The sequence below is a fragment of the Thermobia domestica genome, chromosome 4 (assembly GCF_964235325.1).
Source record: "Thermobia domestica chromosome 4, izTheDome1.hap1.1, whole genome shotgun sequence".
Taxonomy (NCBI): Eukaryota; Metazoa; Arthropoda; class Insecta; order Zygentoma; family Lepismatidae; genus Thermobia; species Thermobia domestica.
Genome location: NC_137457.1, coordinates 299512416 through 299539601, shown reverse-complemented (window position 1 = coordinate 299539601; position 27186 = coordinate 299512416). Strand labels below are relative to the sequence as shown.

Here is a 27186-nt window from a genome sequence, read left to right as displayed (position 1 = left end):
TTCTTGGCTATTGTATGTCAGCGTGTTACAATTAAGGTGTTGGGTCTTAGTTTTAACAAAAGTCCAGAGCTGGGAAGGATCAGTTTGTAACGTGTTTTCTGTATTCGCAACAAAGTTACTATATTCTGTTCTAATTTCTTTTTTAAGTTCATTTCGTAACTTCTTAAATTCTAGTAAGTGATAAGCTATATTTCTGCTATTGTGCTTAATTGCCCTGTGGTGATGGGCTTTTGTTTTTATTTTCCTAATTATATTCTTAGTAAACCAAAACGGGTACTTTCTATTTACCTCTTTTTTGAGAGGAATGCACTTATCAAAAATATTACATATTATATTATAAAATGATTCTGTAGCCGTATCAACCTCAGAATAACAGCTAAGGAATGTCCAGTCAATATTTTGAAGTTCAGAATAGAGTTGCCTAAAATTAGCTTTTCTAAAATTATATGTGCTGATATTACTTTTTTTGTTTATACCTAATAATTTGCTTAATTTTACTGTTATGGATAATGCTGGGTGGTACACATCCTCCTTTACTAAAGGAAATATGTCCCTAGTGACTGTTACGCTGTCTAAGTTCGAAAGTACTAAATCTAAAGTTTTACCAAGATTATTCCTAATATTATTAAAAGATGCTATATTGTACAACGACATAAAATTATGTAAGCATTGATATTTGGCTGAGGTATTCAGAAAATTAAAATCTGTGCCTGTGATTTCTGGTAAGTTAAAATCACCAAATAAGAGGATAGTGCAACCTGGCTGACATTTTGACTCTATACCTTGAAAAACCTCTTCATACTGCTCTATCTTTGAATTAGGTACAAAATATACAATACAAACATATATGGTCATTTTATCAGTTGTAATCTTTGTTAATATACAATCTGTACTTATTTCAGTGCAGTCTATAGCAAATATCTTATATTTTTTCAGCACAGCTAGTAACACTCCCCCTCCCCTTTGTTTCCTTGTTTCTTTTAGATTTCTATCACATCTAAACACTGAATATCTGTCATCAAAGAGTTCTGTGTCATAGTTGTCGCTTTTCAGCCACGTTTCACTTATTCCAATTATATCATAGTTTGATGACAAGATATTACAATAGAAATTGTACGTTTTGGTCCTCACCCCCCTAGCATTTTGATAAAAGATATTTAGGAGTGTGTTGGTGTCTTTTCTTTGTCCCTTGGTATTTTCAACTTTCACTTCTTGCAAATGACCAGATTTTTCATGCTTCACTTCCTTACCTTTGCTTAAGTCCTCTCTATGTCAGGGCATCACCTTCCCCCCTCGACCTCTTGTAGCTGTCAATCTTGTGTTTCTCCTACATAGTTGAGGAAATGACGCATCATCACCTGTCCTTGAACAGTGATCCATTTGCATTGTTTCCAACTCACTTGAACCACCTTGTGAAGAAAGTTCACTCTGATCACACACATCACTAACACTTCCCAGCTCTTCTAACACAAATGGTTTATTATCAATGTACACTTTATCAAATCTTAAGAAAGCGCGTTTACCTTCTTTGGCTGTTTTCATGTGTACCGTCAGTTTCTTTCTCACTTCACGAACACGCGCGGAAAAGTCCTCAAATATTATAGTGGGAGTCCCTTTTGCCTTATACGCACTTCTTAAAATCTCTAACTTCCGTTTATATGAGAGAAATTTCACAATAATGGGCCTGTTCCTGCCTCTGCCTAGTCTATGCGCTCGCTCAATATCGTGTTCCGAGAGTTCAATTCCGAGGCGTTCTTGAACAAACTGTCTCACTGCATTCTCACAATCCTCCCAAGTTTCATTGTTCTTCCCTTGTAAGTTTGTAAAAATTAGATTGTTCCGTCGCGAAAAATTCTCAAGCCTATCTATTGTATTTCGATTCATTACAATTTCTGCCCTAAGTCTTTTATTCTCCTCTTTCACCTCTCTTAACTCACTCAGCACACCTTCTAACCGTTTACAAAATTCAGCATTGCTCTCGCACAGGCCATTCATCTTCCTTTCCATTGTCTCCAATTTTGCGAACACATCCTCCAAGGTTCGGGGCCCAGGGTTGGTCTCTAAACCAGCTATGACTAGCAGAATTGAGACAACTACTCCTACGAAGAATAAATTAACGTTACTTCGGAAATGTATGCTATGGGGATGGCAACACTTCACACGCAACCTCGCGTTGAAGAGTCCAATACTAACTCTCCAATATTCAAGCGACACCCCCATGATTTCACGCTTCACCGATTCCTGGAGCACCTACAAACACGTCTTACTTCAGCGACTCCTCACGACATTTCAATTATCGATTATTTTTGTCATCAATACTATACAGTATTTACAGTAATTTTGAAATATATTTACTGGAATAACAATCCGTTTGCTTTTCGAAATGAAGATAACATCTACATACATTATTTACAATCCAATTCTTTTCTCTAATTAGTTCAATAAAAACCTAGGTGATGAAACGTGGTATCTCAGTAAGGGCCCGATGACATATTGATGCCTCACTTAGAAAAAGGCACATTGAGGAAAGCTTTTGGAAGTTCGCTTCAAGATGTTGATCTCACATAAGTAACAAATATGCTTCATGAAGACTTTCTCTAAGTTGGTCTTATAACTCAACGTACAGTGAGATATAACACAGTGTGAATATCTATATATTAAAATGCTACGTTTATATGTTTGTGGTCAAAAAAAGTTTATATGTTTGTGGGCCAATTCTATTGACAATAATATCTCGGAAATCACAAGCTCTAGATGCGCTTTCACTGATCGATTGCAAATTTTGTGTAGATTGTTTAGTTCTAATTGAATATTAAAAAAAACATGGACGTTATTTCTTTATTGTATTTTTAAGGGGTGCACTGGAAGCGTTGAATTTTTAAAAAAGTAAAGCGTCATATCCTACGAGTTATGCATTCCAACACCACATAATTATATACGGGGGTAGTATATCTATCAGGCGTTTGTTTCAAGTCCAAATGATAATGGAAAACAAAGGATAACCATTTCTCCAGTCTATGATGAATCTTTATTGTTTGGACTGTTTTGCGCGATGAAGACCATATATCACTGACATTATAATAATTTGTGTGTGTAATGCATTTGCTTATTACATACTGCATGCAAGAAGAAAGAAAACACTGATCATACATGAATTAGAAACTCCAACCGGAATTAGGCTCAAATCTTGCACACGGTGCGAGATATTGAAAAAACAATCGAAAAAAAATCTCTCGTTTATGGTACCCCTTGCTGATTTTATCAATACGTCTTTCACTTGTGTCTGTAAAGGGACAGGTACAGATATTGTAAGGAATAACAAGGAGATTCATGCTCATATGTGAAGGATGCGCTGTGTAGAAAGCGCTAGTTCAGCTAGTGTAATATTTAAATATGTACAAAATACATTTGTAATATTTGGAGGATACCCGGCCCACTCGACGACAAAAAAATTGAAACCGAAAAGGAGAACAGCACAAAAACTGTTGCGACGTTCAATTTGACGTCAACACCAAATGATTCATACCAAAAGAAAATATTTAGGAAACAGAAAAAATAAATAAAACTAGCTTATTGAAAGCAGTTGTATCAGAAATAGAAAGAGATAACTTGTTTACTTTTACGGCAGAAGATGATCTTGACGTCGATATAGGACGAGATCAGGGCCGGATTTCTAAGTAGGCTGCAACGTAGAAATGGCAGATTTTAAAGAAGCGGCAAATTTTAACTTTTAAAAAAGAAGAATTTGAAGTTACAAGTTTCGTAAAACAAAATTAGACATCACCGGACGGAAAAACACATAATCAAATTGATCACGTGTTAGTAGATAGAAGAAGGCAATCTAGCATAATTGATGTCCGGTCGTTTAAAGGGGCTGATTGTGACACTGATCACTACCTGGTAGCAGAGCAGCGATAATACGAGAGAGATTATCGTTGAATAAAGGTAATATTCATTGTCCGAAAACGGAGAGACTTAATTTAAAAAAAAAATTGAAGAGAGCCAGGTAAGAGAGGAATACCAAATTGAAGTTTCGAATAGATTCCCGACTTAGAAGATTCGGAGTGCACTAGTTTTGTCGCCTTTCTTGTGAATTGGAATAATGATTGATTCTTTCCTCTCTTGTGGCAATTCTTCCTTGTTCCAGATAAGGAGAATGAGTTTGAGTATCTTGTTCCACAATTTTTCGCCTCCAGCTAAAATTAACTCAGCCGGAATTTCATCTACACCCGGAGATTTGTGTTTCTTTAATTTCTTTATAGCGGTTTCTACTTCTATTCGGTTGGGTTCTGGAATATACGGTTCTGCAGAGTGTATCTCCTTTTCTCCATTTTCGGACAATGAATATTAAGTTTATTCAACGATAGTCTCTCTAGTATTATCGCTGCTACCAGGTAGTGATCAGTGTCACAGTCAGCCCCTTTAAACGACCGGACATCAATTATGCTAGATTGCCTTCTTCTATCTACTAACACGTGATCAATTTGATTATGTGTTTTTTCGTCCGGTTATGTCTAATTTTGTTTTACGAAACTTGTAACTTCAAATTCTTCTTTTTTAAAAGTTAAAATTTGCCCCTTCTTTAAAACCTGCCATTTCTACGTTGCAGCCTACTTAGAAATCCGGCCCTGAACTCGTGCTATATCGACGTCAACATCATCTTGTGCCGTAAAAGTAAACAAACTCTCTCTTTCTATTTCTGACACAATGGTTTCAATAAGCTAGTTTTATTTATTTATTTATTTATTTATTTTGTTTCCTAAAAAGTTTTCTTTTGGTATGAATCTTTTGGTGTTGACGTCAAATTGAACATCGCAACAGGTTTTATGCTGCTCTCCTCTTTTGGTCTCCATTTTTTTTTTTTTCATCAAGTGGGCCGGGTATCCTCCAAATTGGCAGTAAGCTTCTTTGGGCGTTCTCCACACATAAACACGGCCCGTGGTTGGGAATAGGGTGAAGAATGACTCATCCGACCATATCACACGTTTCCATCCTCAACGGTCAAAGTTGCATGGTCGCGGCACCATTTGCGGCGTGCGAAAGCGTTATGGTCCCTGATGAGCGGTTTGTCCCGTGCAACACGATCCCGTAAGTTCATGTCATGTAATTCGCGGCGGACTGTGATTGCCGAAACAGGGTGGTGGAGGTGCTGATTGAGTTCCTCCGTCACTTGCTCCGCAGTGGCAAGACGGTTCTGCGTGACAATGCGCTTTAATACCCGGCGTGACCTGTCACTCGTGATTTTCTTCCGCCCACTGTTCCGCTTCCCCGATGTGGTTTTCCCATGTGTTGTGTAGGCCGTCATCACCTTCGACACTGTCCCACGCGACACACTTAACACAGTAGCCACTGCCGTCACACTCACTCCACATAACTGCACACCAACAATTTGCCCTCTTTGAAAATCTGAGAGGTCTCCCATTTTACACTACCTCCGTCTGCTGCAGCCACTGGACACTGCTGTTCCACTGCGCCTGACGTAGTATGGAGACCGACCTAACACACCACTACCAGCGGTCCGGCGCTGCGGGCGCCACGACACCACTGCCGACCCATACATGTGACGTGTTGCCAACTACAGGTGTTTCCATTTTTCTGATCACCATCTGTACATGTCCCGGATGTTTTTATTTTTACTATTATCTTCAAGTTCCTTAATTTTAGCTTTCAGAAAATCGCATTTCTTTGTTCTAAAAATGTTGGAAGTTTCCCGCCTGATATCTGCGAACTTTTGTGTAGTTATTTCATTCGGATTTTGTAGCCAGCGTAATTTTGCCTGTTTTCTCTTCTCTGCTAGTATTATGCATTCCTGGTCGAACCATGGTTTGTTCCTATGTATTTCCGCGTGTCCCAATTTTTCTTTTGCTGAACTTTTAATGCTATCTATAATTTCAATCCAGGTATCCTCAAACTGACAACTGACAAAACTGTCTGTAATAATTATCGAGGCATTTCTCTTCTGTTAACATCCTATAAAATCCTTTCAAATATTCTATTAGCAAGATTGACCCCATACGCAGATGAAATTATTGGAGATTATCAGTGCGGATTTAGACGAAATCGATCAACTGTCGACCAAATATTTACCATTCGCCAAATACTCGAAAAAAAAAAGTGGGGATACAATACCCCGGTACATCAACTATTTATTGATTTTAGAAAAGCGTACGACTCGGTTAGGAGAGAAACATTATACAACGTTCTTACAGAACTTGGAATACCGAGAAAGCTAATTAAGATATGTTTAAATGAATCCCAAAGTAAAGTCCGGGTGGGAAAATTTTTGTCCATGAGCTTTCACGTCGAAAATGGCCTGAAGAAAGGAGATGCGTTGTCGCCATTATTATTTAATTTTGTTCTGGGATACGGTATAAGGAAAATCAAAGATAGCAACCAGGGCCTACAGTTGAACGGTATGCACCAGGTTATATCATATGCTGATGATGTAAATTTAATAGGGGATGATAGGAGAACAGTAGAAATAAATGCAGAGATATTATTAAACGCTTGCAGGGACATGGGTTTAAAAGTAAATGCAGAGAAAACTAAATACATGGAAGTGCGTCGGGACCGTAATACAGCAAATTATGGATGCATTAAAATATTAAATAATGCTTTTGATAAAGTGGATAGTTTCAAATATTTAGGATCAATATTAACAGAGGAAAATCATATTCACGAAGAAATTAAATGTCGACTAAAAGCAGGGAATTCGTGTTATTATTCGGTTCAAAATCTCTTGTCGTCGCGAATTCTGTCGACGAATTTGAAGCTTAAAATATATGAAATGATAAATATATCTTATTCTGTATGGCTGCGAAACATGGTCGCTTACTCTGAGGGAAGAACATAGACTGAAAGTATTTGAAAACAAGATCCTGAGAAGAGTATTCGGACCCAAGAGGAAGGGGAATGGGGAATGGCGGAAACTTCATAACGAGGAACTACACAAGTTATATGGTTTTCCCAACATTGTTAGGGTCGTCAAGTCTAGGAGGCTTAGGTGGGCGGGTCATGTAGCTAGAATGGAAGAAAGTAGAAACGCTTTCAAAGTCTTGACTGGAATACCAATCGGAAAACGACCATTAGGAAGACCTAGGCGCAGATGGGAGGACAATATTGAGATCGATCTCGCAGAGATATGAATACAAAGTAGAAACTGGATGCAGTTAGCTAAGGATAGAAGTCAGTGGAGAGCTTTTGTGAACGCGGCACTGAACTTGCGGGTTCCATAGGTCATAGAGTTAGTTAGTTAGTTAGTTTTAGTTAAGACTGCAATACTAGTAAACTAATAATAATTTGAGCTACAAGAATAACAAATTGTCGGTGTATTTCTTATTGAGTGTCAAAATATTACTTCACTCCATAGACCACTTGATTTCTATGTAGGTTTATATGCGAAAACTAAGAGTGGCTTGTCGTCTGCGTCATGTCCTTGAGCCTGCTATAGAAAATGTCTCCACTATACTGTAATTAAATTTAAGTGTTCATCTTTGCTTTATCTAGTTGCTCGTAAAATACTAGATTTTGAAACATACTTCTGAGGATTTAAATGTAACAAAATCTCGTTCCGTAGTGTTATGTTTTTAAAATTCTCCGAAGGGGAGCAAACCCCGGAAGAGAGCGGCAAATCAACCCTAGCCTATAGGCGATAGAACACCTAAATCCGGTACTGTACGAGTTACCAATGATTAGAGCCCGAAGGTATTGGTTGTCGGTTCCGATAGAGATTTGCTCGTGTTATTAGTAGCTCTTATTCACATAACAAGAAAGTGTATTTTTGTAAATCGAAAAGTAGTAAGAACCAGATCAAAGTTTATTATTATTATTATTATTATTATTATTATTATTATTAGTAGTAGTAGTAGTAGTAGTAGTAGTAGTAGTAGTAGTAGTAGTAGTAGTAGTAGTAGTAGTAGTAGTAGTAGTAGTAGTAGTAGTAGTAGTAGTAGTAGTAGTAGTAGTAGTAGTAGTAGTAGTAGTAGTAGTAGTAGTAGTAGTAGTAGTAGTAGTAGTAGTAGTAGTATGTTAAATTCTTGGTTGATGACTACAACGAAGAGAACTGCTCTTCTTTCTGCACACGCACTAACTGGATGTGACATAACGTCTTGTTTCTGTGGATAAGGAAATTAAAAGCTGTAGATAGTCTACAAATTTCGGAAGAAGCTGTACACGAGACTTCATATAATATACACAAACACAAGTTAATGTAAGTCAGAATAGTAGATCGGTGGAGAGAGGTTTATCTTAAGTTTGTACGGGTTGAGTCGCTACGTCAATCTAAATTAAGCATGATATTTCAAATTTATTTTGATGACAAAAAAATCTACCCTCAGATCTAATTTGTACCTGGCCAAATTGATTCACACAATAGAAGTCAATTGCTACTCAATTTGTAGTTAGAAGTTCAGAGATGGTTCGGAAATAGTTCGTCGCCAGGTGAATGCAGATGGAAGAAGGAATCAGTACAAGAAAGTGGAGCGAAAAGGAGAGTTCTTAAGCCAGTTACAACATTAAAGTCTTGTGCATTTTTTTTTGCCTGTTTTCATTTACGAAGACATAGAAATTTTTATTACAGTAAATACTAGCAGCGTTCACCCCGCTTCGCTGCGGTCACCCCGGAACGCAATAAACTTTGTTACTTAGATAATTTTTACTTTTTCGCTTTCAAGTGATATGATAAAAACCATAGAAGATTGCACTAATGTTAACATTATATCGCCTGTCATTTATGTTAACCCGCCCCGCTTCGCTGCGGTCACCCCAACCCGCCCCGCTTCGCTGCGGTCATCCCGGAACGCAATAAACTTTGTTACTTAGATAATTTTTACTTTCTCGCTTTCAAGTGATTTATAGCGCCTGTCAGTTATGTTAACCCGCCGAGTCACAGGGTCATGCGGGTTGCATATAAATACGTTTATTTTTATACCTATGATGAACTAATAACAAAGGATTTGTACGTATGGACACCTGAATGGTCAATTATCTCAAGACACTGGTAATTGAAAATTAAAGTGATATGATAAAAAACATCTAGGGTCCACATCCTAACAACCCCCCAAAAATGAAAGAAATCGGTTCAGCCGTATTAGCGTGATGAGCGGACAAAGGATTTTTTGTACGTATTGACACCTGATTGGTCAATTATCTCAAGACACTGGTAATTGAAAATTAAAGTGATATGATAAAAACCATCTAGGGTCCAAATCCTAACAACCCCCCAAAAATGAAAGAAATCGGTTCAGCCGTATTAGCGTGATGAGCGGACAAAGGATTTTGTGCGTTCTCTTTTATATATATAGATTGTACAATACCGTAAATAATATTATGTACTGTAAAACACTGTATATTGTCGCTGAAGAAGAAATTGGTCGATAACTTAAAATATGATACACCTTAAACGAAATAGTGAGTGGGAGATCCATGATGCTATGCAAAATGCTAATTAGTTATTAACACTTGCTGTTATGTTGTCAATAAACAACATAAATTTCACAGCTGTCGGTGGAACAGAGAGAATCCATAAGTGGTGAATAATAGGAAATCCCCACAAGGATTAGGGGTAATTTTCCCCGAACCAAAACTGGCAATGCAATTAAATATGAACTTCTTTCTGGAGGATAAACCTACTTACATATAACTCTTTTAGAAAGGATATTATAATATTCAAGCATGCCATTGCATTACGAGCATTCCTATTATAGTAGTTAATTGAATGACCCCTAAAAGTGGGACAAGGGTTACGTCAGAGGGCGGGAGGAGATAGGACAGATATCACGCCTTGCCCTCGCTTTCATGTTAAACATAATTTAAGGAATTAAAAATGAAAAAAAAAAGAATGAACAGGCTAGGATGTATGGTAAAGAAGATATGAGTGATGCAGTAGGTATAAACGCTTCCAAAGGGGTTGAAGATTTGCTAGCGGGATAAACATCGGAGATAAATCACAACACTTTTGAGAAATTACACCTTTAAGTGGAATAAATAATTCAGCTTCTTACAAATTTCTTCCGACATAGTCTCGTTTTTGACCGTTTGATTGATTGGGCTATACGAATCAAAATTAGTTTTAATAATAGTTCACTTGCAAAAGCGCCCAGTCTTTGTATTAACTGAACAATACGCAACCCGCAACGTGTAAGAGTAGTGTGGGTTGTCTGTGGCTTCTGAGATACTCTATATGTTGTGAACCTCCAGAACGTGAACCCACCTAGGCTTCCCCTGAGTTAAAAATCGAAAAAGAAAATGGCATCCTACCCGATTAGATCTGATGAAGGTCTATGTGTGTGGACAAAATTTGGTGGTTCCTGGCGACTTCTTTCTAAGCTAACATCTGATGACACACAGATACGTATAGACCAGTGACGTAACTAGGGGGCAAACGGGGCTTTTGCTCCTGGCGCCGGATTGGGAGGGCGCAAATGAGCAAATATTTGGGGCACCGTTTTGGTTTGGTTGGTCAAGAGGGCGGTAAGGCGAGTTCTTGCCCCGGGCAACAACTAGCGTAGTTTCGTCGCTGATATAGACACATTCTTTTATATACCAGGCGCATCCAGAAAGTAAGTTTCCCACGCGTCCCATAGCTAGGAAATGGCATGTTGCGCGAAGCGACTACGTGTACGTAAGAGAGTAAGGTCCTAGCATGGCACATGCACTAGCGGAACTTCCCTAGTGCTCTCAGTAGCGTCGTGGCAGTGGTTGAAGATGGACGTCCCTATTCCAGCTCCCGCCGCGTGTGAAGTGCGAGCAGTGATAAAGGTTTTGAATGCACAGGGCATAGCACCAATCGAAATCCATCGTTAGTTGTGCCAGGTCCATGGGCCTAACAGCATGAGCAAGCAGTTCCTGCAGATTTTCCGCTCCTTATTGCACACCAACGTCACGGCGTGCCTGTTGATCAAGAAGTTTTGTGTTGAAGCAACTGACCCTAGAGCACAAAGCAAGGCGCACAGGGCCAGCATTTGACATTTTTGCAGCGATACAGCTGGCGATGGATTTCAATCGGTGCTATGTCCTGTGCATTCAAAAACTATCACTGCTCGCACTTCACACGCGGTGGGAGTTGGAATAGGAACGCCAATCCTCAATCACTGCCACGACGCTACTGAGAGAATTAGGGAATTTCTGCTGGCGCATCGCCATGTTAGGATCTTCCTCTTTCATGTACACGCAGTCGCTTCGTGCAACATACGGTTTCATAGCTATGGGACGCGTGGGAAACTTACTTTCTGGATGCGCCTCGTATTAATAGGTAGTAAGCATAAGGATAAGGATTAGCCTTTAAAATGCCGAAGAGAATGTGCTTGTGACAGAAAATCTAAAGACTAAATATCTCTTTATGACACCACGTAACTGTGATAGAAAATTGTCTCTATTTTTCAAACCGAAAACGTCCCATGTGGTTTTTTTCTTTCCATTTATTTTTCAAAAATGCCCTATTCTTGAGACACAGAATCCTTATAAAAAAAATGCATACCCAGAAATGTATGTTCGGGGCGTCCGAAGTTTTTTTATTTACTTTTTTTTCGGGGAGGTCTGCCAGTAGTAATTACTATGTCTAGTTATTATTTAACATTCGATAAAACTATAAATAATTTTAAAGTACTGCTCCTTACATTCTCAGCAAAAAATAATAAAACTAAATTCTTTTTATAAGAAAAAAAAAAAGAGTTCCGATGTAGTATAAGATCAAATTTTTAAGTTACATCAACCATTTCTCTTCTGGAGCAATCACAGTTTTCTCAAGAAAGTGAAGAAATGTCTATCGAGTTACGAAATTTGGAATTCCGGACCCGGTGGACCACCCCGGTGAGTACGCTACTGCTTATCAGAAAACCATTTTTTTTATTGTGTTTATTTATTGCTATTGTTGTTTACTTATGGTATATGAGATCTACATTGAAACTGGAAATCTAAGTAGATCTGTTTCACTTCTGGTTAAATCGATAAATAAAGGCGGAGATGGAATCTACTTTTTGGGTGGTGAAGCCATATCATATTATTTCTTACTATCTGTAACTGTTTTGGTCTGGACGGACAAACAAAGTGAGTATTTCTGTAGTACTTCTTATACTTAAGCAAAGAATAATTTGGAAGCCTATAATGTTCATTATACAAATTAATGAAACTATATAAATATATATATATACATTTAAATAATAATCCAGGACTGGAATTAATGAACCTTCACTTATTAGATTATATATATATAAAACTCAGATATCCTTATACAATTATCATATATCAAATATCAAGTAAGTGGAATGAAAATGTCCACTTACAGTATTCCTCAAACTCCTGAAGGGCAATGGCCCCCTCCTGCCCTCAAAATGATACCTCTGGGTGGATGGTGGATCAGGGTGGTTGACCCACTCACAAATCTTGATCCAATTGACCCACTCCATCTCTGGCGGTAACACAATATCACCATTAACAGCTCAGCGCAGCGGTGGCCGCCTGACCATTGCCAGCCCATTGATCCCAGACAACTGACATGTTTCTAACTCCAGGTGTTCCGATTATTTTCATAATCATCTGTAGGCCTATATACGAGTATCTTATTATAGTGCTTCAACAATATCTGATAGAAAACTTACTATTTTTTCTTCTAAATATTTTTGTCAAAGCTACTTACCACTGGTACATAAATATTAAGATTAAGACAATCCTCATCCATTGGGTAGTTCTCTATCTTCCTCTCTCTCATAATGATCTTCCCCCGGGCTCGAACTGCAGCCCATACTTTCTGCTTTGAAGGTTGAATGCACATCGGTCCAAACTCCAGAGCCTCACGAATTCCAGACCAAGGTTTCACAGGTTGGGGGGCCTAAAATAAATAAATATATTGATTGTTAAATTCTTTATAATACTACTAGCATATAATGGGATATACTACTGGAGTAATTGAGAGATCTGTGGAAAAATGAAATCTTTCAGTTTTGCGTCCCACGGTTATGCCGGTTAGGCTAAAGGAGACGGTGATGATGAGAAATGAATGAAATGGTGGAATGAAGAAAGTGGGAGGAAACGGGAGAACCCCGAGGAAACCCACGCACACGGTGTTTGTCCACCACAAAGTTTACTTGGCGCAGGCTGGGATCGAACCAGAGACCCCATACACCAGAGGTGAACGCTCTACCACTGAGTCACCGCGACCCGGATAGATCTGTGAAATAAAATTATTTAGGGGTATGTAAATCTTCATTCGTAGTTTCTGAGAAAGTGGATAATGAAAATGAATGATTATGAATCAACTGGTGGAATGATGATGTGGGAGAAAAGGCAAAAACCACCAGAAAGCCCTAGGAATACGATGACCAGAATCTGTGATAATACGAGTCATCGGCTAACTTGAGTCACGGCAACATATGACATTAAGAGTCTTCATCCCGGCGAAATTAAAATACCGCTAATTTTACAATAATTATGTGATATCTTCAAATAGATAAAAGATAATTGAAATATGGAACAAGAGCGCCCTAGACAATATTATTTTGCGTGAGGTATCGTTATCACAAGTCACCTAGTGGCTTTATGTTTTCAGCTGTTTAGAAACGCGAAAATAAATGCCGATTTTCAAAATGGCTCGAAATCGAAAGCAGATAAGTGAGTCGTGATAATGGTTTCTCATGTAAAATGATATTGTCTAGGGCGCTCTTGTTCCACATTTCGATTATCTTTTATCTATTTGAAGATATCACATAATTGCTGTAAAATTAGCGGTATTTTAATTTCGCCGGGATGAACACTCTTAAGGCTGATTCACATGTAGGAGATAAGAAATAAGCGCTCTACAACTGAGTCACTGTGCCCCCTCGTAACTGGATTACAAAGCGGGATTTTGGTGCGATTCTCGGTACGAGTCCATAGAACGCTTTACAGTGGTGCAAGTCAAACTTTAAACTGCATATTTCGACTCTATGTAAGATCGATGCTAACAAAGCACGTACCGGTAAATGAAAATCAATTAATCAACCAATCTTCGAGTAACACCCTGTATAAATAATGCATTATTTGCTTTCATGTAGGTTTTATTTAATAAAAAAAAGTCAGTGACCTATGGTTCCGACGTCTCCTCATAATGACAGTTCATTCCTGCGTTGGTCTCCATTTTCTTTCGATTTAATGATATCGTCACTTTTAAAGACAGTGAGAAGCTTTCTTGTCTCCGTAGGAAAAATGAAATCTTTCAGTCTTAGTCCTCATCACGCGTAAGTCACGTGATCTCTTATGCCTCCCGTCCTCTTCCGAGTAGAGTACTCCCCAAAATCGCAAAAATCTGGCGCCTGTCTCATTGGCATACACCAGCGCCATCTGTCTCGCTCTCTGTCATTCTCAACATGTCTCGTGATGCGTACTTGTGCAGTACGTCTGCAGTCAACTACTGAGGGAGCCGCGAGGACATTTCACTTCGCTGATAACATCTCTCGTATATATCCTTTTTTTCCTTTTTTAAAAAAATAAAACTCCTGTGACATCACAGAAATGATCTTTCACTAAAGATGAGATAGAACGATCAGCAACCAGAGCAACAGACTTTTTAAAAAAAGAAAACATTTTTATATTCCAGACAAAAAAAAAAAAAAAAAAGATTTATGGTAATTGGCATATTTCTTAATGGCATGTCGTGAAAATATAATTTATACAACTAAACTTTTACAATATTGATTATGAACATATTATACTTTTTCCTTTCGCGCTTTAGCTGGACGTATTGTATATACGTACCGTAACTTCGACCATATTCAAACATCAACCCTGTCTCGGGTTTTATTATTCTCGGAGGCAGCCACGTTGGCTAAATCCTCTATTGCAGTACTTCTGTGATAGGATGGAATACCCTTCATATGACTTTACATTAAATAATTCCGTAGTTATTTGTGTAACTTGGAACTTATAGTAAAGGGACAACATTAATATCGGGCTCCATTAGAAAAATATAAAGTTGGGCTCCTGGAAAAATATGAAATATTGGAACCCACTAGAATTTTAAACCTAAATAAACATTTTAATTGCTTTCATAGATCCCAATTTGAAAATTTACTGAAGCAGGGCCCAGATAACATTTATGCTACCACTTCCGGTTGTAGTAGACAGATTAGGATAGAAATGCAATATATCTTTGGAGACGGTTAATTGATTACAGAAAACTACTTCACTCTATATACAACTGTTTCTGCTCTATATTGAATAACTTTATAACCACTTCCGGTTTTAATATAACCCGCATCAACGTCCTAACGCTCGACGCTCTACCATCAAATAGTTTTCAGATTTTTTGTTTCCTGGACGGATGGACACACATTTTTTGCCTCCCGGACGGAACGGGTAAATATTAGGGATGGGAAAAACCGTCTTTTTATTAAAACCAGAAACCGGTTTCTAGAAAAACCGAAACCCGAAAATCTGACATTTTGGTTTTCTCCAAAACTGGTTCGGTTTTTCATTGAAACCGGTTTCGGTTTTCTTGAAAACAGATTCGGTTTTCTCAAAAAAAAAAGATTCGATTTTAACCGAAAACTAAAAACCCAAAACTTTGTTTTGAAACACACAAAACTATTTCTGTGAAAACGGAATCGGTTTCCGGAGTACAACGAAACACTATTCTGGTCAGTGGAAAAACTGAAACTGATTTCGATGAAAATCTGAACCGGTTTCGGTAAAAAAACAAACCGATTTTTGGAGAAAACTGGAATCGTTTTTGAAGAAAGCCGAAACCGGATTCGGTGAAAACTGAACAGGTTTTGAAGAAAACTGAAACCGGTTTCGACGAAAAGCCGTTTATTTAATTTTCAAAAACCGGTTTCGGTATTTCTAAAAACTGGAAACCGAAAATTGCTTCTTACTAAAATAGATATGCAGTATAAAGGAGTTTTGGTGAAAAGAAAAAAATAAGTATTGTGTCTTATAACCCCGGTGATAAAAATGGACGTCAAAATCCAATCAATGGATCGATCAATCAATTGTCCATCTTAACAATAATACGTATATCCTCTACCACTAAATGAATCCAATTCTTCTGTTGTAAATACAATCAATAATTATCTACTTCTCCCGTCCAACGTTTAACCTAAAGGCTGAAAGAACACGGGTGTTCAAATATTTGAACAGTTGGTTAATGCTATGATTACGGAGCTAAAGGTTGCACAAAACAAACAAATCTCTAACGGAACACAACTTTAACGGAAAGATCACATTGCTAAGAAAGTTTTTTTTTAACCTATAAATGGCGCATAAGGTCAGTGAAGAGTAAATCAAACGCATCATTTTTTATCAAGGGAAAGGTCAGACTGATGAATAGAGAAGGTTAATTTTATGAAAAACTTCTTGATAGACCTGTCAGTGAATGTCATATCGCCATGTCAGAAGAGGGTTGAAACTAGACAAACTTCTTGTACGTAATAACTGCATAGCTAATTAATACACATCTGGGGATATGTAAAGAGTTTGGTAGTAAAGAAGAAAGTAACTTTCAAAGGCATAAAATCAAATTAAGTGTGTTCATCCCGGCGAAATAAAAATACCGCTAATTTTACAGTAATTATATGATATCTTCAAATAGATAAAAGATAAATGAAATATGGAACAAGAGCGCCCTAGACAATATTTTTTTGCGTGAGGTACCGTTATCACAAGTCACATAGTGGCTTTCCGTTTTCAGCTGTTTAGAAACGCGAAAATAAATGCCGATTTTCAAAATGGCTCGAAATCGAAAGCAGATAAGTGAGTCGTGATAACGGTTTCTAATGTAAAATAATATTGTCTAAGGCGCTCTTGTTCCACATTTCGATTATCTTTTATCTATTTGAAGATATCACATAATTACTGTAAAATTAGCGGTATTTTAATTTCGCCGGGATGAAGACTCTTAAGAAAAATGACCTATCCGGTTGCAATGATGTGAACAGACTTTCGGGAAATTTAGCTCAAATGTAGAAGAGACTCTGTAGATTCTATATTCCGAAAGTAACTTGTCCTTAAATGGACGAAACATAGTCAAAAAAAAAAAAAAAAAAGGCATGAAGCATTAATGTGAATGGAAAATTAATGAAAAAACATATAATTCCTCCACTTATCTCAAAACCCAAAAAAGGGAGATGGCTGAAATTCAGCTTTAATATAGAACAGATTATGTAAATTTTACATTCAAAAAAGAAATTGTCGTACAATGGATGGAACATAGTAAAACATCACGAAACTTTAACATGAAAGTGAATGGAAAAATCATTGAAATCGTCCAATATTCTCAAAAACTATAATGAGATGGCTAATTAAAAGCTTATTACAAAGACATAATAAAGAGCTTAAAAACAATGTATAGCATGTAAGGTAAATATGGACAGAACATGTCAAAAGTCAAGCTGAGTAAAATCAATAATAATGGTAAAGTGTATGCATCTTCTGCGAATTACCCAGTACACTCCACGCGGAGATTACGTGCTTGAAATATTTCACAGCTTGATTTGAAATCTCCAGGCTCGATTCAGCACGCAACGTGACTTCTGACCTGATCACGTGACACAGTCTTGCTCCTTATGGCAAACTGCATAGGCCCTTTCGTTTCATATTATGAAACTATGGAACGCTTTGACACTACGCAGGTTCAGTATTCAAACCCCAAGTAAATACATTTACAACTTCTGGTTTCAATAAAGTAAAAAGGCCGGGGATGGAACCTATTCTAGAGAGCCTGAACCCATATCAGAAAGACACGTCCTACTATCTCCTACCGTTTTCACTCTACGAAAAATCAATATTGAAACCGCTAGTGGTAGTGCCTTCGGTTTTAGTAAAGATATAAGAGCACAGGAAGAATCTGTTCTTGGGACGCTAAATCCATACAGAAAGAAAACAGTTTCTCGCTAATTTTTAAAACCAGTTTTGCTTTATAGGAATTTAAAGAAAGGAAGAAAGAAATTTTTGAGTTTTACCTCCCACGGCTATGCCGGTTAGGCTAAAGGAGACGGTGATGATGAGAAATGAATGAAATGGTGGAATGAAGAAAGTGAAACGGGAGAACGCCGAGAACACCCACGAGCACGGTGTTTGCCCACCACAAAGTCTACACGGCGCGAGCTGGTATCGAACCAGGGACTCCAAGCACCGGAGGTGAACGCTCTACCACTGAGCCACCGCGTCCCTCTTAGGAACTTAAGTATTGGAACCAAAGGTAGTATATTTCTACCATTTCCAGTTTCAGAATAGGTATTAAGAGCTCTTGGGACCTAAATCTATATGGAAGAAACAATTCTCGCTTTCTCTTCCATAGGGACCTATATTGATATCGGAAGTGGTTTAATTTATACATCTTCCGGTTTCAATAAAGAAATAAAGACGGAAATGTAACCTATTCTTTGTATGCTGAATCTACGAGGGTATTTTCAAAGCTTTCCGCCTTGATCCTGAATTATCACGCCACTGTAAAGCGTTCATAGCATCTGCTGAAGAAATAATGTATAAGTTTCAACTGTCTAACTGCGTCAGCATGCGCACGTTTAGATTTCCGTAGTTGCCACATCTATTTTATCACCCGATGTATTGGAGTAATATTAATTAATCATACTCAAATTAACTTATTAGCTGAACTCCAAGCAGACTCTAAATATCAAAAAGTACACCCTCTTTAGTACAGAACTAATACGACACTAACCAATCGCGCGACTAACGCTTGATTAACGAATACTCTTTGAATACTGGCTTTTGCAGAGTCGTGTTTTAGCGCTGTATTAAGACCTTGACTAACACGTCATACTAACTTTCCTATTCAGAAACACGTTAGTGAAGATAACAACGATCTGTATATAAAATAAAGGCCAGCTACGACTTATTCGGAGGGTTATCCAAACACAAGAGGACAAATTAACTTAAGCAAGACCTAGGCCTATTATCTCCTACGTTGATCTCTCCTGTTGTGATTGGACAACCCTCCGAATAAGTTGAAGGTGGCTTTTGTTTATAAATCATTGTTATCTTCAATAACGTGTTTCTGAATAGGGAAGTTAGCATGACGCGTTAGTCAAGGTCTTAATACAGAGTTAAAAATGACTCTGCATATGGCCCTATACCATTTAAAAACCATCTCCCTCCCTTTATGTTCTTTGAAATGAATTGAAAGCATCAGAGAAATTAATAAAATATTAAGACATAAAAGAAAGTTGTCTGGAGTAGCTGACAGCTATAACTTCTTTCATGCGTGTTAACTTCCCATCGTGTACAAAAACTTAGTAGTATTTTGACATTTAGATAGCTACAGAAGGACGCAAGGTTGATGGGATGAAAAATGAATGAATGAATAATGTTTTTATGACGGAATGGAGTACGTTTGCAAATGCCAACTTAACTGTTCTTAATTGTCTGCTCCATAAGTCTAACTTTACACATGTACCAACTAATTTCAGACACAAAAAGGTCAAAACGGAGAGGTGAAAGGGGGAAGGTGGATCGTATGAATGTAAAAATATTCCTCAGAAGTTATATTGGACGCAGTATTTTCTGCAATATACAGTGTGTTTTTAAGGAGTCTGGTATACTAAACTTCTTTTATAGTCAAACAGGCCACGATGGCTCAGTGGTAGAGCGTTGACCTCTGGTGCGTGAGGTCCGTGGTTCGGTCTCAGCTCGCGCCAAGTGAACTTTGTGGTGGACAAATACCATGCACATGGGTTTTCTTGAGGTTCTCCCGTTTCCTTCCACTTTATTCATTCCACTATTCCATACATTTCTCATTATTACCGTCTCCTTTACCCTAACCGGCGCAACCATGGGACATAAAACTGAAAGATTTCATCTCATTATATAGTCAAATGGATAAGTGGAATAGCAAGGAACCGCCAATTTAATTCCTTTTTTGAGGTATCTCACTTACCGAGTTCCTTATCAGGTTAAATAATATGGGCGGTATTCAGAGAGAATTCGTTAATCGAAAGTTAGTCAAAGACTAGCTAGTAAGCATACTAAGTTTTTGGTACTCAGAGTCTACTTTGACTACAACTAAAATGATGATTTGGGTATGATTAACTTATAGAACCCCAATGCATCGGTAAGTAAAATAAATGTGGCAACTACGGAAAAGTAGATGAGCGCATGCGTAGTCTGTAAAAATGAAAACACATGAATTACGAAATACGAAATGTTGTGTCGCAAGCTAAACCATGGGTAAAAGATTAGCCTCTGCTGTAGATTAACTAGTCACATGTGATTAACTTCGTCAAATACTACGTCCTAATCAGAGACTCTGAATACAATTTTGAAAACCATCCTTTAATCAAACTCGTAGTATGTCATTAATCAGATTTCAAAACGACTCTGCATAAGGCCCCTTATGTCTCACTTATGCAGGTAATGTTGAAGGGTACAAGATTTCCAGTAATAGGAGGTTTCCAAGTTACACTTATCCAGGTTTGACTGTGCACTGTAATGTCTATATGGTAGAGTCAATAATGGTCTGGGAGTTTTCCCTTCACCAATTTTATTATAAAATATTTTTCTATAAAATAATTACAAAGTTTTTGTAATATAAATAACCGTTTCCAATATAGAACCTCAGCACACGTAAAGTGGCTTTGGTTTTAATTAAGGTAGAGATTAGGTTTTGTACGGACCCCTTTGCCCAATGCGGCCTCCAATGTGTTGTAAAGGCTTATCTTACGAGGGTATTCCCTTTTGCTCAATGCAGCCTCCAGGAGTAGGTTGTACCTAGAAATCTCCTTCGCCCAACGCAGCTAACAGAGATTAAGTGCGATGGGATCTCCCTTGTCCAAGGCGACCTCGGGAGCAGATGGCGTAGGTTATTTAATCAGTGCACCACCGATTATTTGGTTCCTCTTCTGAGCTTCTTTTGTATGTGATATCTGGGTAGCTCGTTCCTCATTGGGTTCCGTTGTGCAGGTTTCATGTCTTCCTGTTTACTCCATTTGTTGTGTGCTTGATTTGATGGCTATAAATAATAGCACGTGTTCCGTACATGTGCTTGAAGGAATACTACATTGAACGATGGGCAATATTTACTCTGTGTACCTGTTCGGCAGACAAATAAATAAATAAATAAATAAAATAAAACTTAAACACTTTATGGATCACCGTCAATTTTGCCCAGGATGTAGAGCAGCGTTTCCCAACCTTTTTCAACTTGCGGCACACTACAGGTGTAACTTGAATTCTCGCGGCACACCCATATATATATATATATATAATTACCGTGGTATTTTAATGTGATTACTAATTTCCTTCTTACAGAGAAGAAAGCTCGATCACTGATTTTCTCCCGTGCTAAATCATTATACTTATTTTTCATTCTAATTTTAAAATAGAAAACAATAGCAATGAAATATAGGACTCGGGTTTTTAAAAATCCACTTTCTCTTTCGAAAGCTGTATCTAACCTCTAACTAAAAGAGAAGATCACTAAATAACGAACAAATAAACAAATCTCCTATACTTTTAAAACACAAATGTAGGTAATTTGTATGCATGCTTGCTTTGTTGAATTTATTGAAAGATATGTTAAAATTTCAAGTTACGAAATAGTCTGCAACAATAAAGAAGTAATAATGGTCATGACAATGATAAATACGTTTTTCAACATTAAAAATGTACAGAAAAGTAACACAGTATGAAATTTAAAATTGTAGATTTATAGTAGAGGTTCATAGTAATGTGAAATACAAATATACATTTTCCCCTGTCTTGCAATTTGGTTCGTATAGAATTAATAATTTGTTTCGATTTTTTCGCGGCACACCAGCGGCCCATTCGCGGCACACCAGTGTGCCGCGGCACACCGGTTGGGAAACGCTGATGTAGAGCATTAGGAATAGAGTTCATCGATGGAAGTGGTAGCAATCAACTATCTCCGATTTTCACGTTGAGCATTATAGAAAAAAAAAAAAAAAAACAATATAGCGAGAAGCGGTTTCCTGTAATCGATTAACCGTTCCAAGAATACAACATATCTCCATCGTAGGCTCTCTACTAATCTTGTAAGACCGGAAGTGAAAGAAATACACTACAACTCGTGCATACTGTTGTACTGTTACTCTTTCTATAGTGCTTATATTTCTTGGCTGATGATATATCAGATCACAAAGTGATTATTTTCATCAGCTGGAAGCATCGGACTGTAGACTGCAGATACGTTGCACCACGCAGGAAAGCCACACCAGGAGAAGAAAACACAAAGGATTATAACATATCAGGAATACTTATGGTTGCAAACCTACTAAAGATGAAATAAAATACTTCAACTAACTTTTGACACAACGGATCACTCTTTATTTAGCTTCAATTAGGTTAAGGGGCAAGTGCAGTTTCTGATGTGACATATGATTCCATAACAAGTGAGACGTTAAAGATACGTTTAAGAAATAAGTGACGTACAACTCATGTTTACATTCGTCATTGGCTATCAATTGCCTAAGGAGAATCATCATTTACGTACTCAATATTATTTCATATCTTTATTCAATTATTCACTTCATCAAATATTTATATCAATTATTCACTTCATCAATATTTATATCAATTATAATTAATAATCTTCATCGCAAAATATCTCATAGATGATCTCCCTTGACAACATAAAGCACATTAGATATCAATTTAAAGCCTCCGCATTATACTCGTACAATACAATCCGCACCTGAGAATCGACATTACAGACTGCTATCGCCACATGTTTGAGCTAATTCAGAATTTGGTATAAAGTTCCTGATATGACATGCATTAAACGTGGTTATAAGAGGAAAGGGATATATTCCATTCACGGAATCCTTACGGATTCAGGACGTTTAGATTTAGCTGGACATTATTTAAGCTACATTACGTCCAGAAACAATATATAAAAATTACTACTTTAGACGTAAACGTATGTATCATACACTTCAATCACCCATTTTATACACCGATACCAATCTGTACATATCAAAACTATTTCTTTTCTAACATACAAAGATCAAACTTCAAATGTCAAAAAAGAATAAAAACAGACATTAATTTCACTAACAATGTTGCCAATATTTCAATGGTACAGATAAATTTAATGTCATCATTTACTTTGGAGATTAGATTGATATAATGACTCAAATTCAACATTAACAATAATTAATAACATTTAAATTTGGTTAATATGAGGAAAAAGGGCGCACACAGACAAAATCACACAAAATGCTGTAATGGATCAAACAGGTCCATTACACTGTATTACCGAAGTATCTTGAAGATAGCTTACGAGAATTTTAAGATACAAGAACAAATTGTAAGTTTTTCAATATTGGCATACATACGCGTACATCATTTACAGGTGTAGGTGTCACATGTAGTGTTGTGTACGAGACGAGAAAAAAACATTTCTAAACTCGACACGAGACAACAAACATGACAAATCTCGTCTCGCTTTCGAGACGAGACTAGAAATTTACTGAGTTCATCCAAGTCTTAGATCTGAAACACTATAGTATAAAACTTACAAATAAATACAGTGATTGTAGGAGTACAATGAGGAACATTTATCATCATTTAAAGATACAAGTCATTTCATAATATACTTCAATAAATAAAAATGATTTAAATGTTGTTATATCACACCCTTGATGTATTTCACGTGACGCTCAAAGATTTTGATCACTGTTAGATGAAATTAAGAACAAAAAACATTAAATTTTGTTCCTAGTTTACATAACGAGTCGAGAGAATTTCTAGACGAACTTATATAAAATTTACAATATGAGATGGAAAAAACCGTATTTCTCATCTCGTAAGCAACACTAGGCATGTAACCGAATCAGATCAACTCCTCGGAGGCTAAGTAAAGATATTGTAGTAGTTTGTGTCCCGAAACATCATGCAGTTCTATTCCATATTCCACGTAAGAGCCACAAAGAGGAAGATGCAATAGAGTCTATTTTTTTTTTAACTTTATAAGGTCCAACTGGTTTATAACGAAGCTGAACCAATCCGAAGTGTGCATGCACCATAGGTATCCAAACTTGCGAGCCTGAGTGAGCCCGAGCCCAAATGAAATAAATGAGAACAAGCCCAATTGAGGGAACTGAGCCCGAGCGCGAGCTCAGGAGTGAGTGCGACCGCGAGTGAGCGCGAGTTCAGCTGAAAGAAGTAAGCGGGAGTCCGATCAAGAACAGTGCAAAATACATAAATCAAGAAGACGTGGATTACAGCTCAGTTTGCAAGAATCTTGTTGATCAACCGAAGTCAGGAAGGCCGAAAACCATGGATTCAGGTGTCATGCGCCAGACTATAGAGGCACTTCCAACGACTAGCGCTCGGAAGTTATTAGACAAACTTAGTGTCTTGCATTTGTGAATTATGATGGGACAGTTCATTGTGAGTTCCTTCCGGATGATCGAATTAACAACGCTAATTTGCACTCCATATGGTTGACAATTGGAGCGGATGTAAGTCATTGTGTGAAACAAAAGCTAATTAATAGTAAACAGAAAGTGATCCCTTTTGTAGCAAGAAAACGCAAAACCTAAAAGCTCTCGAATGATTCGGAATAAACTCCAGGAACTTGAAGAAATTAAATTCATGCCACAACCAGCATATAATACGGAATTTGCACCCTCGATTTATTATTTTCTCTGAACCGTGGTTTACTTCCTCCATTCACAATGGTTTAACAATTAAAAGAAGGCAAAAACTGCGGTGCAGGAATTCTTGGCCTCAAGGACATGAACTGGTATCTGTCTCAAAGATGGCTTCAAACGGTGAACATGATGGTCTCTACTTTGAAGCCCAAGCGAGCTTCGTTATGACTTGACCAATAAAGCAAGTAAGTGATCGAAGTATTGCAAATGTTGAGACATACCCATATATATATATATATTAATTTACTTCCATACTATTTCGATATTTGAAATCTGTTATTATGTCATAACTTAGTAATTTATGACAATTAGGAATTACAACTTTGGAGGACGTTTCATCTTATCAAGAGGTACTAAACTCAGCTTGCAAATTTTCTAAACAAATTTTACAGTTGGGAATCATTCCTTGCAAGTACATATGCTTGCAGTACTTCTTTTCTTGCATACTTCGGGCTAGACACGTATGAACTAAATCAATCCTTGGTCAGAAGCAAAAACATAAAACAAAACAAAACATAAAGTACTGTACTTTTTGATAAATATATCGTCCTGTATCTATATCAAAAGCTTGTATGTGTCTTTCGTCTCTTTTCATTTTATTTCGAGATTTATGGGTGGCCAGACTACTATTTTTTGTTTGTTTGTTTGCTTGCTTTTACGGCTTATATACACGTAATAGTAACGATAACAAAACGACCTGACCCGCTTTAGTAAAGTCGCTTGGGTAGCTCATTGCAATTCTGGTCACGTATGTTACCCTTGAATTTACCCCGTCACAGACACAAAAGCTATCAATTCCAAGTTGTCACAAGAGGCTGTTGCTCTGCTGATATATAGATTTCAACAACGAACATGGACTAACCGGGTTTTGGGGAATAGGAGAACAAATTAGACGAGAACGTTATATATAGTATATTAGTGTTCTGAGGAAATTTTGGCGAATGATACTGAAACAAATAATAAGGAAATCATATTGTTCATTAACTTGTATCTGATTCCATAAATTGCAGTGAGGTCTATACACAGGGTGTGTAATGAACTAGACTGACGAATTGTAAGAGGTAATTTCTCACATCAAAATAAGAACTTTTATATATCTGTATTAGCCTTCGGCTAGCTGGGGATTTTGCCCCCCAGACACCTTCGTATTTGCTCGGTCTACAGTCCTGTACCTCGTATTTTAGCTTTTCCTTCCGATCTTCGCACGGCAAGAATGTCTTTATGGCATTACTCTTTGCGAAAAATCAAACCCCCTTCTCCCTTAGAATACGCAATATCAAAGTGAAACAATAGAAACTCATCTCGGCCCGAGTATTAGACCCCTGTGTTCAAAAATTAATTTCAACTGGTTCGCCCTATATTTTGTTCTAGTTGTGAGACTAATAACTTCCAAGTCATTTTTATATATTGAGGGAAAACTAGAAATTACCCCACTTTTCTCGTTAAAAACGTAATTTTCGGAAACACTGTAGCATATGCCCAATTATTTCGAACAAAAGGTTCATATGCCAAGTTTTATGGAATTTCGAGATATGGCCATTTGATTATAGGCCTAATAATTGCAACTTGTACCTTTTTTCCTTCCCGCCATTTTTATTTGCTTCTAATGAAAACATCAAAAAAAAAAAAAAAACGCCGAAACTCACTTTTAATTATTTTAAATGAAAAGAATAAATACAAATTTTCATGTCTCTAACTTAAAAAGATTTCCAGATATGGCCATCTTGGTGCAATAATTGTAACTCCCATACTTTTTCCTTGAATTTTTTCGTCCTTCCAAGAGAAATATCAAGAAACGTTTAAATACATCTTTAATTATTTTAAATGAAAAATCTAAATATCAAATTCTTACTTAGTGGTACTTTACGTCATAAATCTTGTGCATTGTGAGGATTCCAAGTTACTAAAGCGGTTTGGACTGGGCGTTGGTCACTCACTCACTCAGGGCTTCTTTTATACAGGGTGTTTCAAAACAACACCGACAAAGTTTGGAAAGTGATTCCTGACACCAAGATAAGACAAAAAGTATAGACCAACCTGGGTGTACAAATGCTTCCTTTCGGAGTTATAGGCTGCCGACATGAAAAAGTAAGGTCCATAGCTCCAATATAATGAGACCTACCGTAGTCGGGTCAAGACTCCACTTAGGAACTAATATATGACCTATCCAAAAATGCATGTTTCAGAATCCTAAGTTACTCACGCAACAATTTTTATAGAGGCAGTTTGGCTACGGGCATATAATTTGAAGTACTCACCACGTACCTCTATAAAAATTGTTGCAGGAGTACAGTAGGATTCTGAAACATGGATATTTGGATAGTTCACATACTAGGTCCTAAGTGAAGTCTTAACCCGACTACGGTAGGTCTCATTGCATTGGAGCTATGGATCTTTAAATCTTTTTTTTTTTTTTTAAGCTTGTATGTGTCTTTCGTCTCTTTTCATTTTATTTCGAGATTTATGGGTGGCCAGACTACTATTTTTTGTTTGTTTGTTTGCTTGCTTTTACGGCTTATATACACGTAATAGTAACGATAACAAAACGACCTGACCCGCTTTAGTAAAGTCGCTTGGGTAGCTCATT

At 37.3% G+C, this 27186-nt stretch overlaps 1 protein-coding gene across 1 annotated transcript in view; it reads right to left on the bottom strand.

Moving 5' to 3' along the window:
* Positions 1–27186, bottom strand: part of LOC145684240 (fatty acyl-CoA hydrolase precursor, medium chain-like) — a 220757-nt gene that overhangs the window by 87641 nt on the left and 105930 nt on the right. The window contains exon 2 of the mRNA XM_081756346.1: positions 12635–12826. Coding sequence (XP_081612472.1) covers positions 12635–12826 — 192 coding nt within the window. The remainder of the gene's footprint in view (positions 1–12634; positions 12827–27186) is intronic.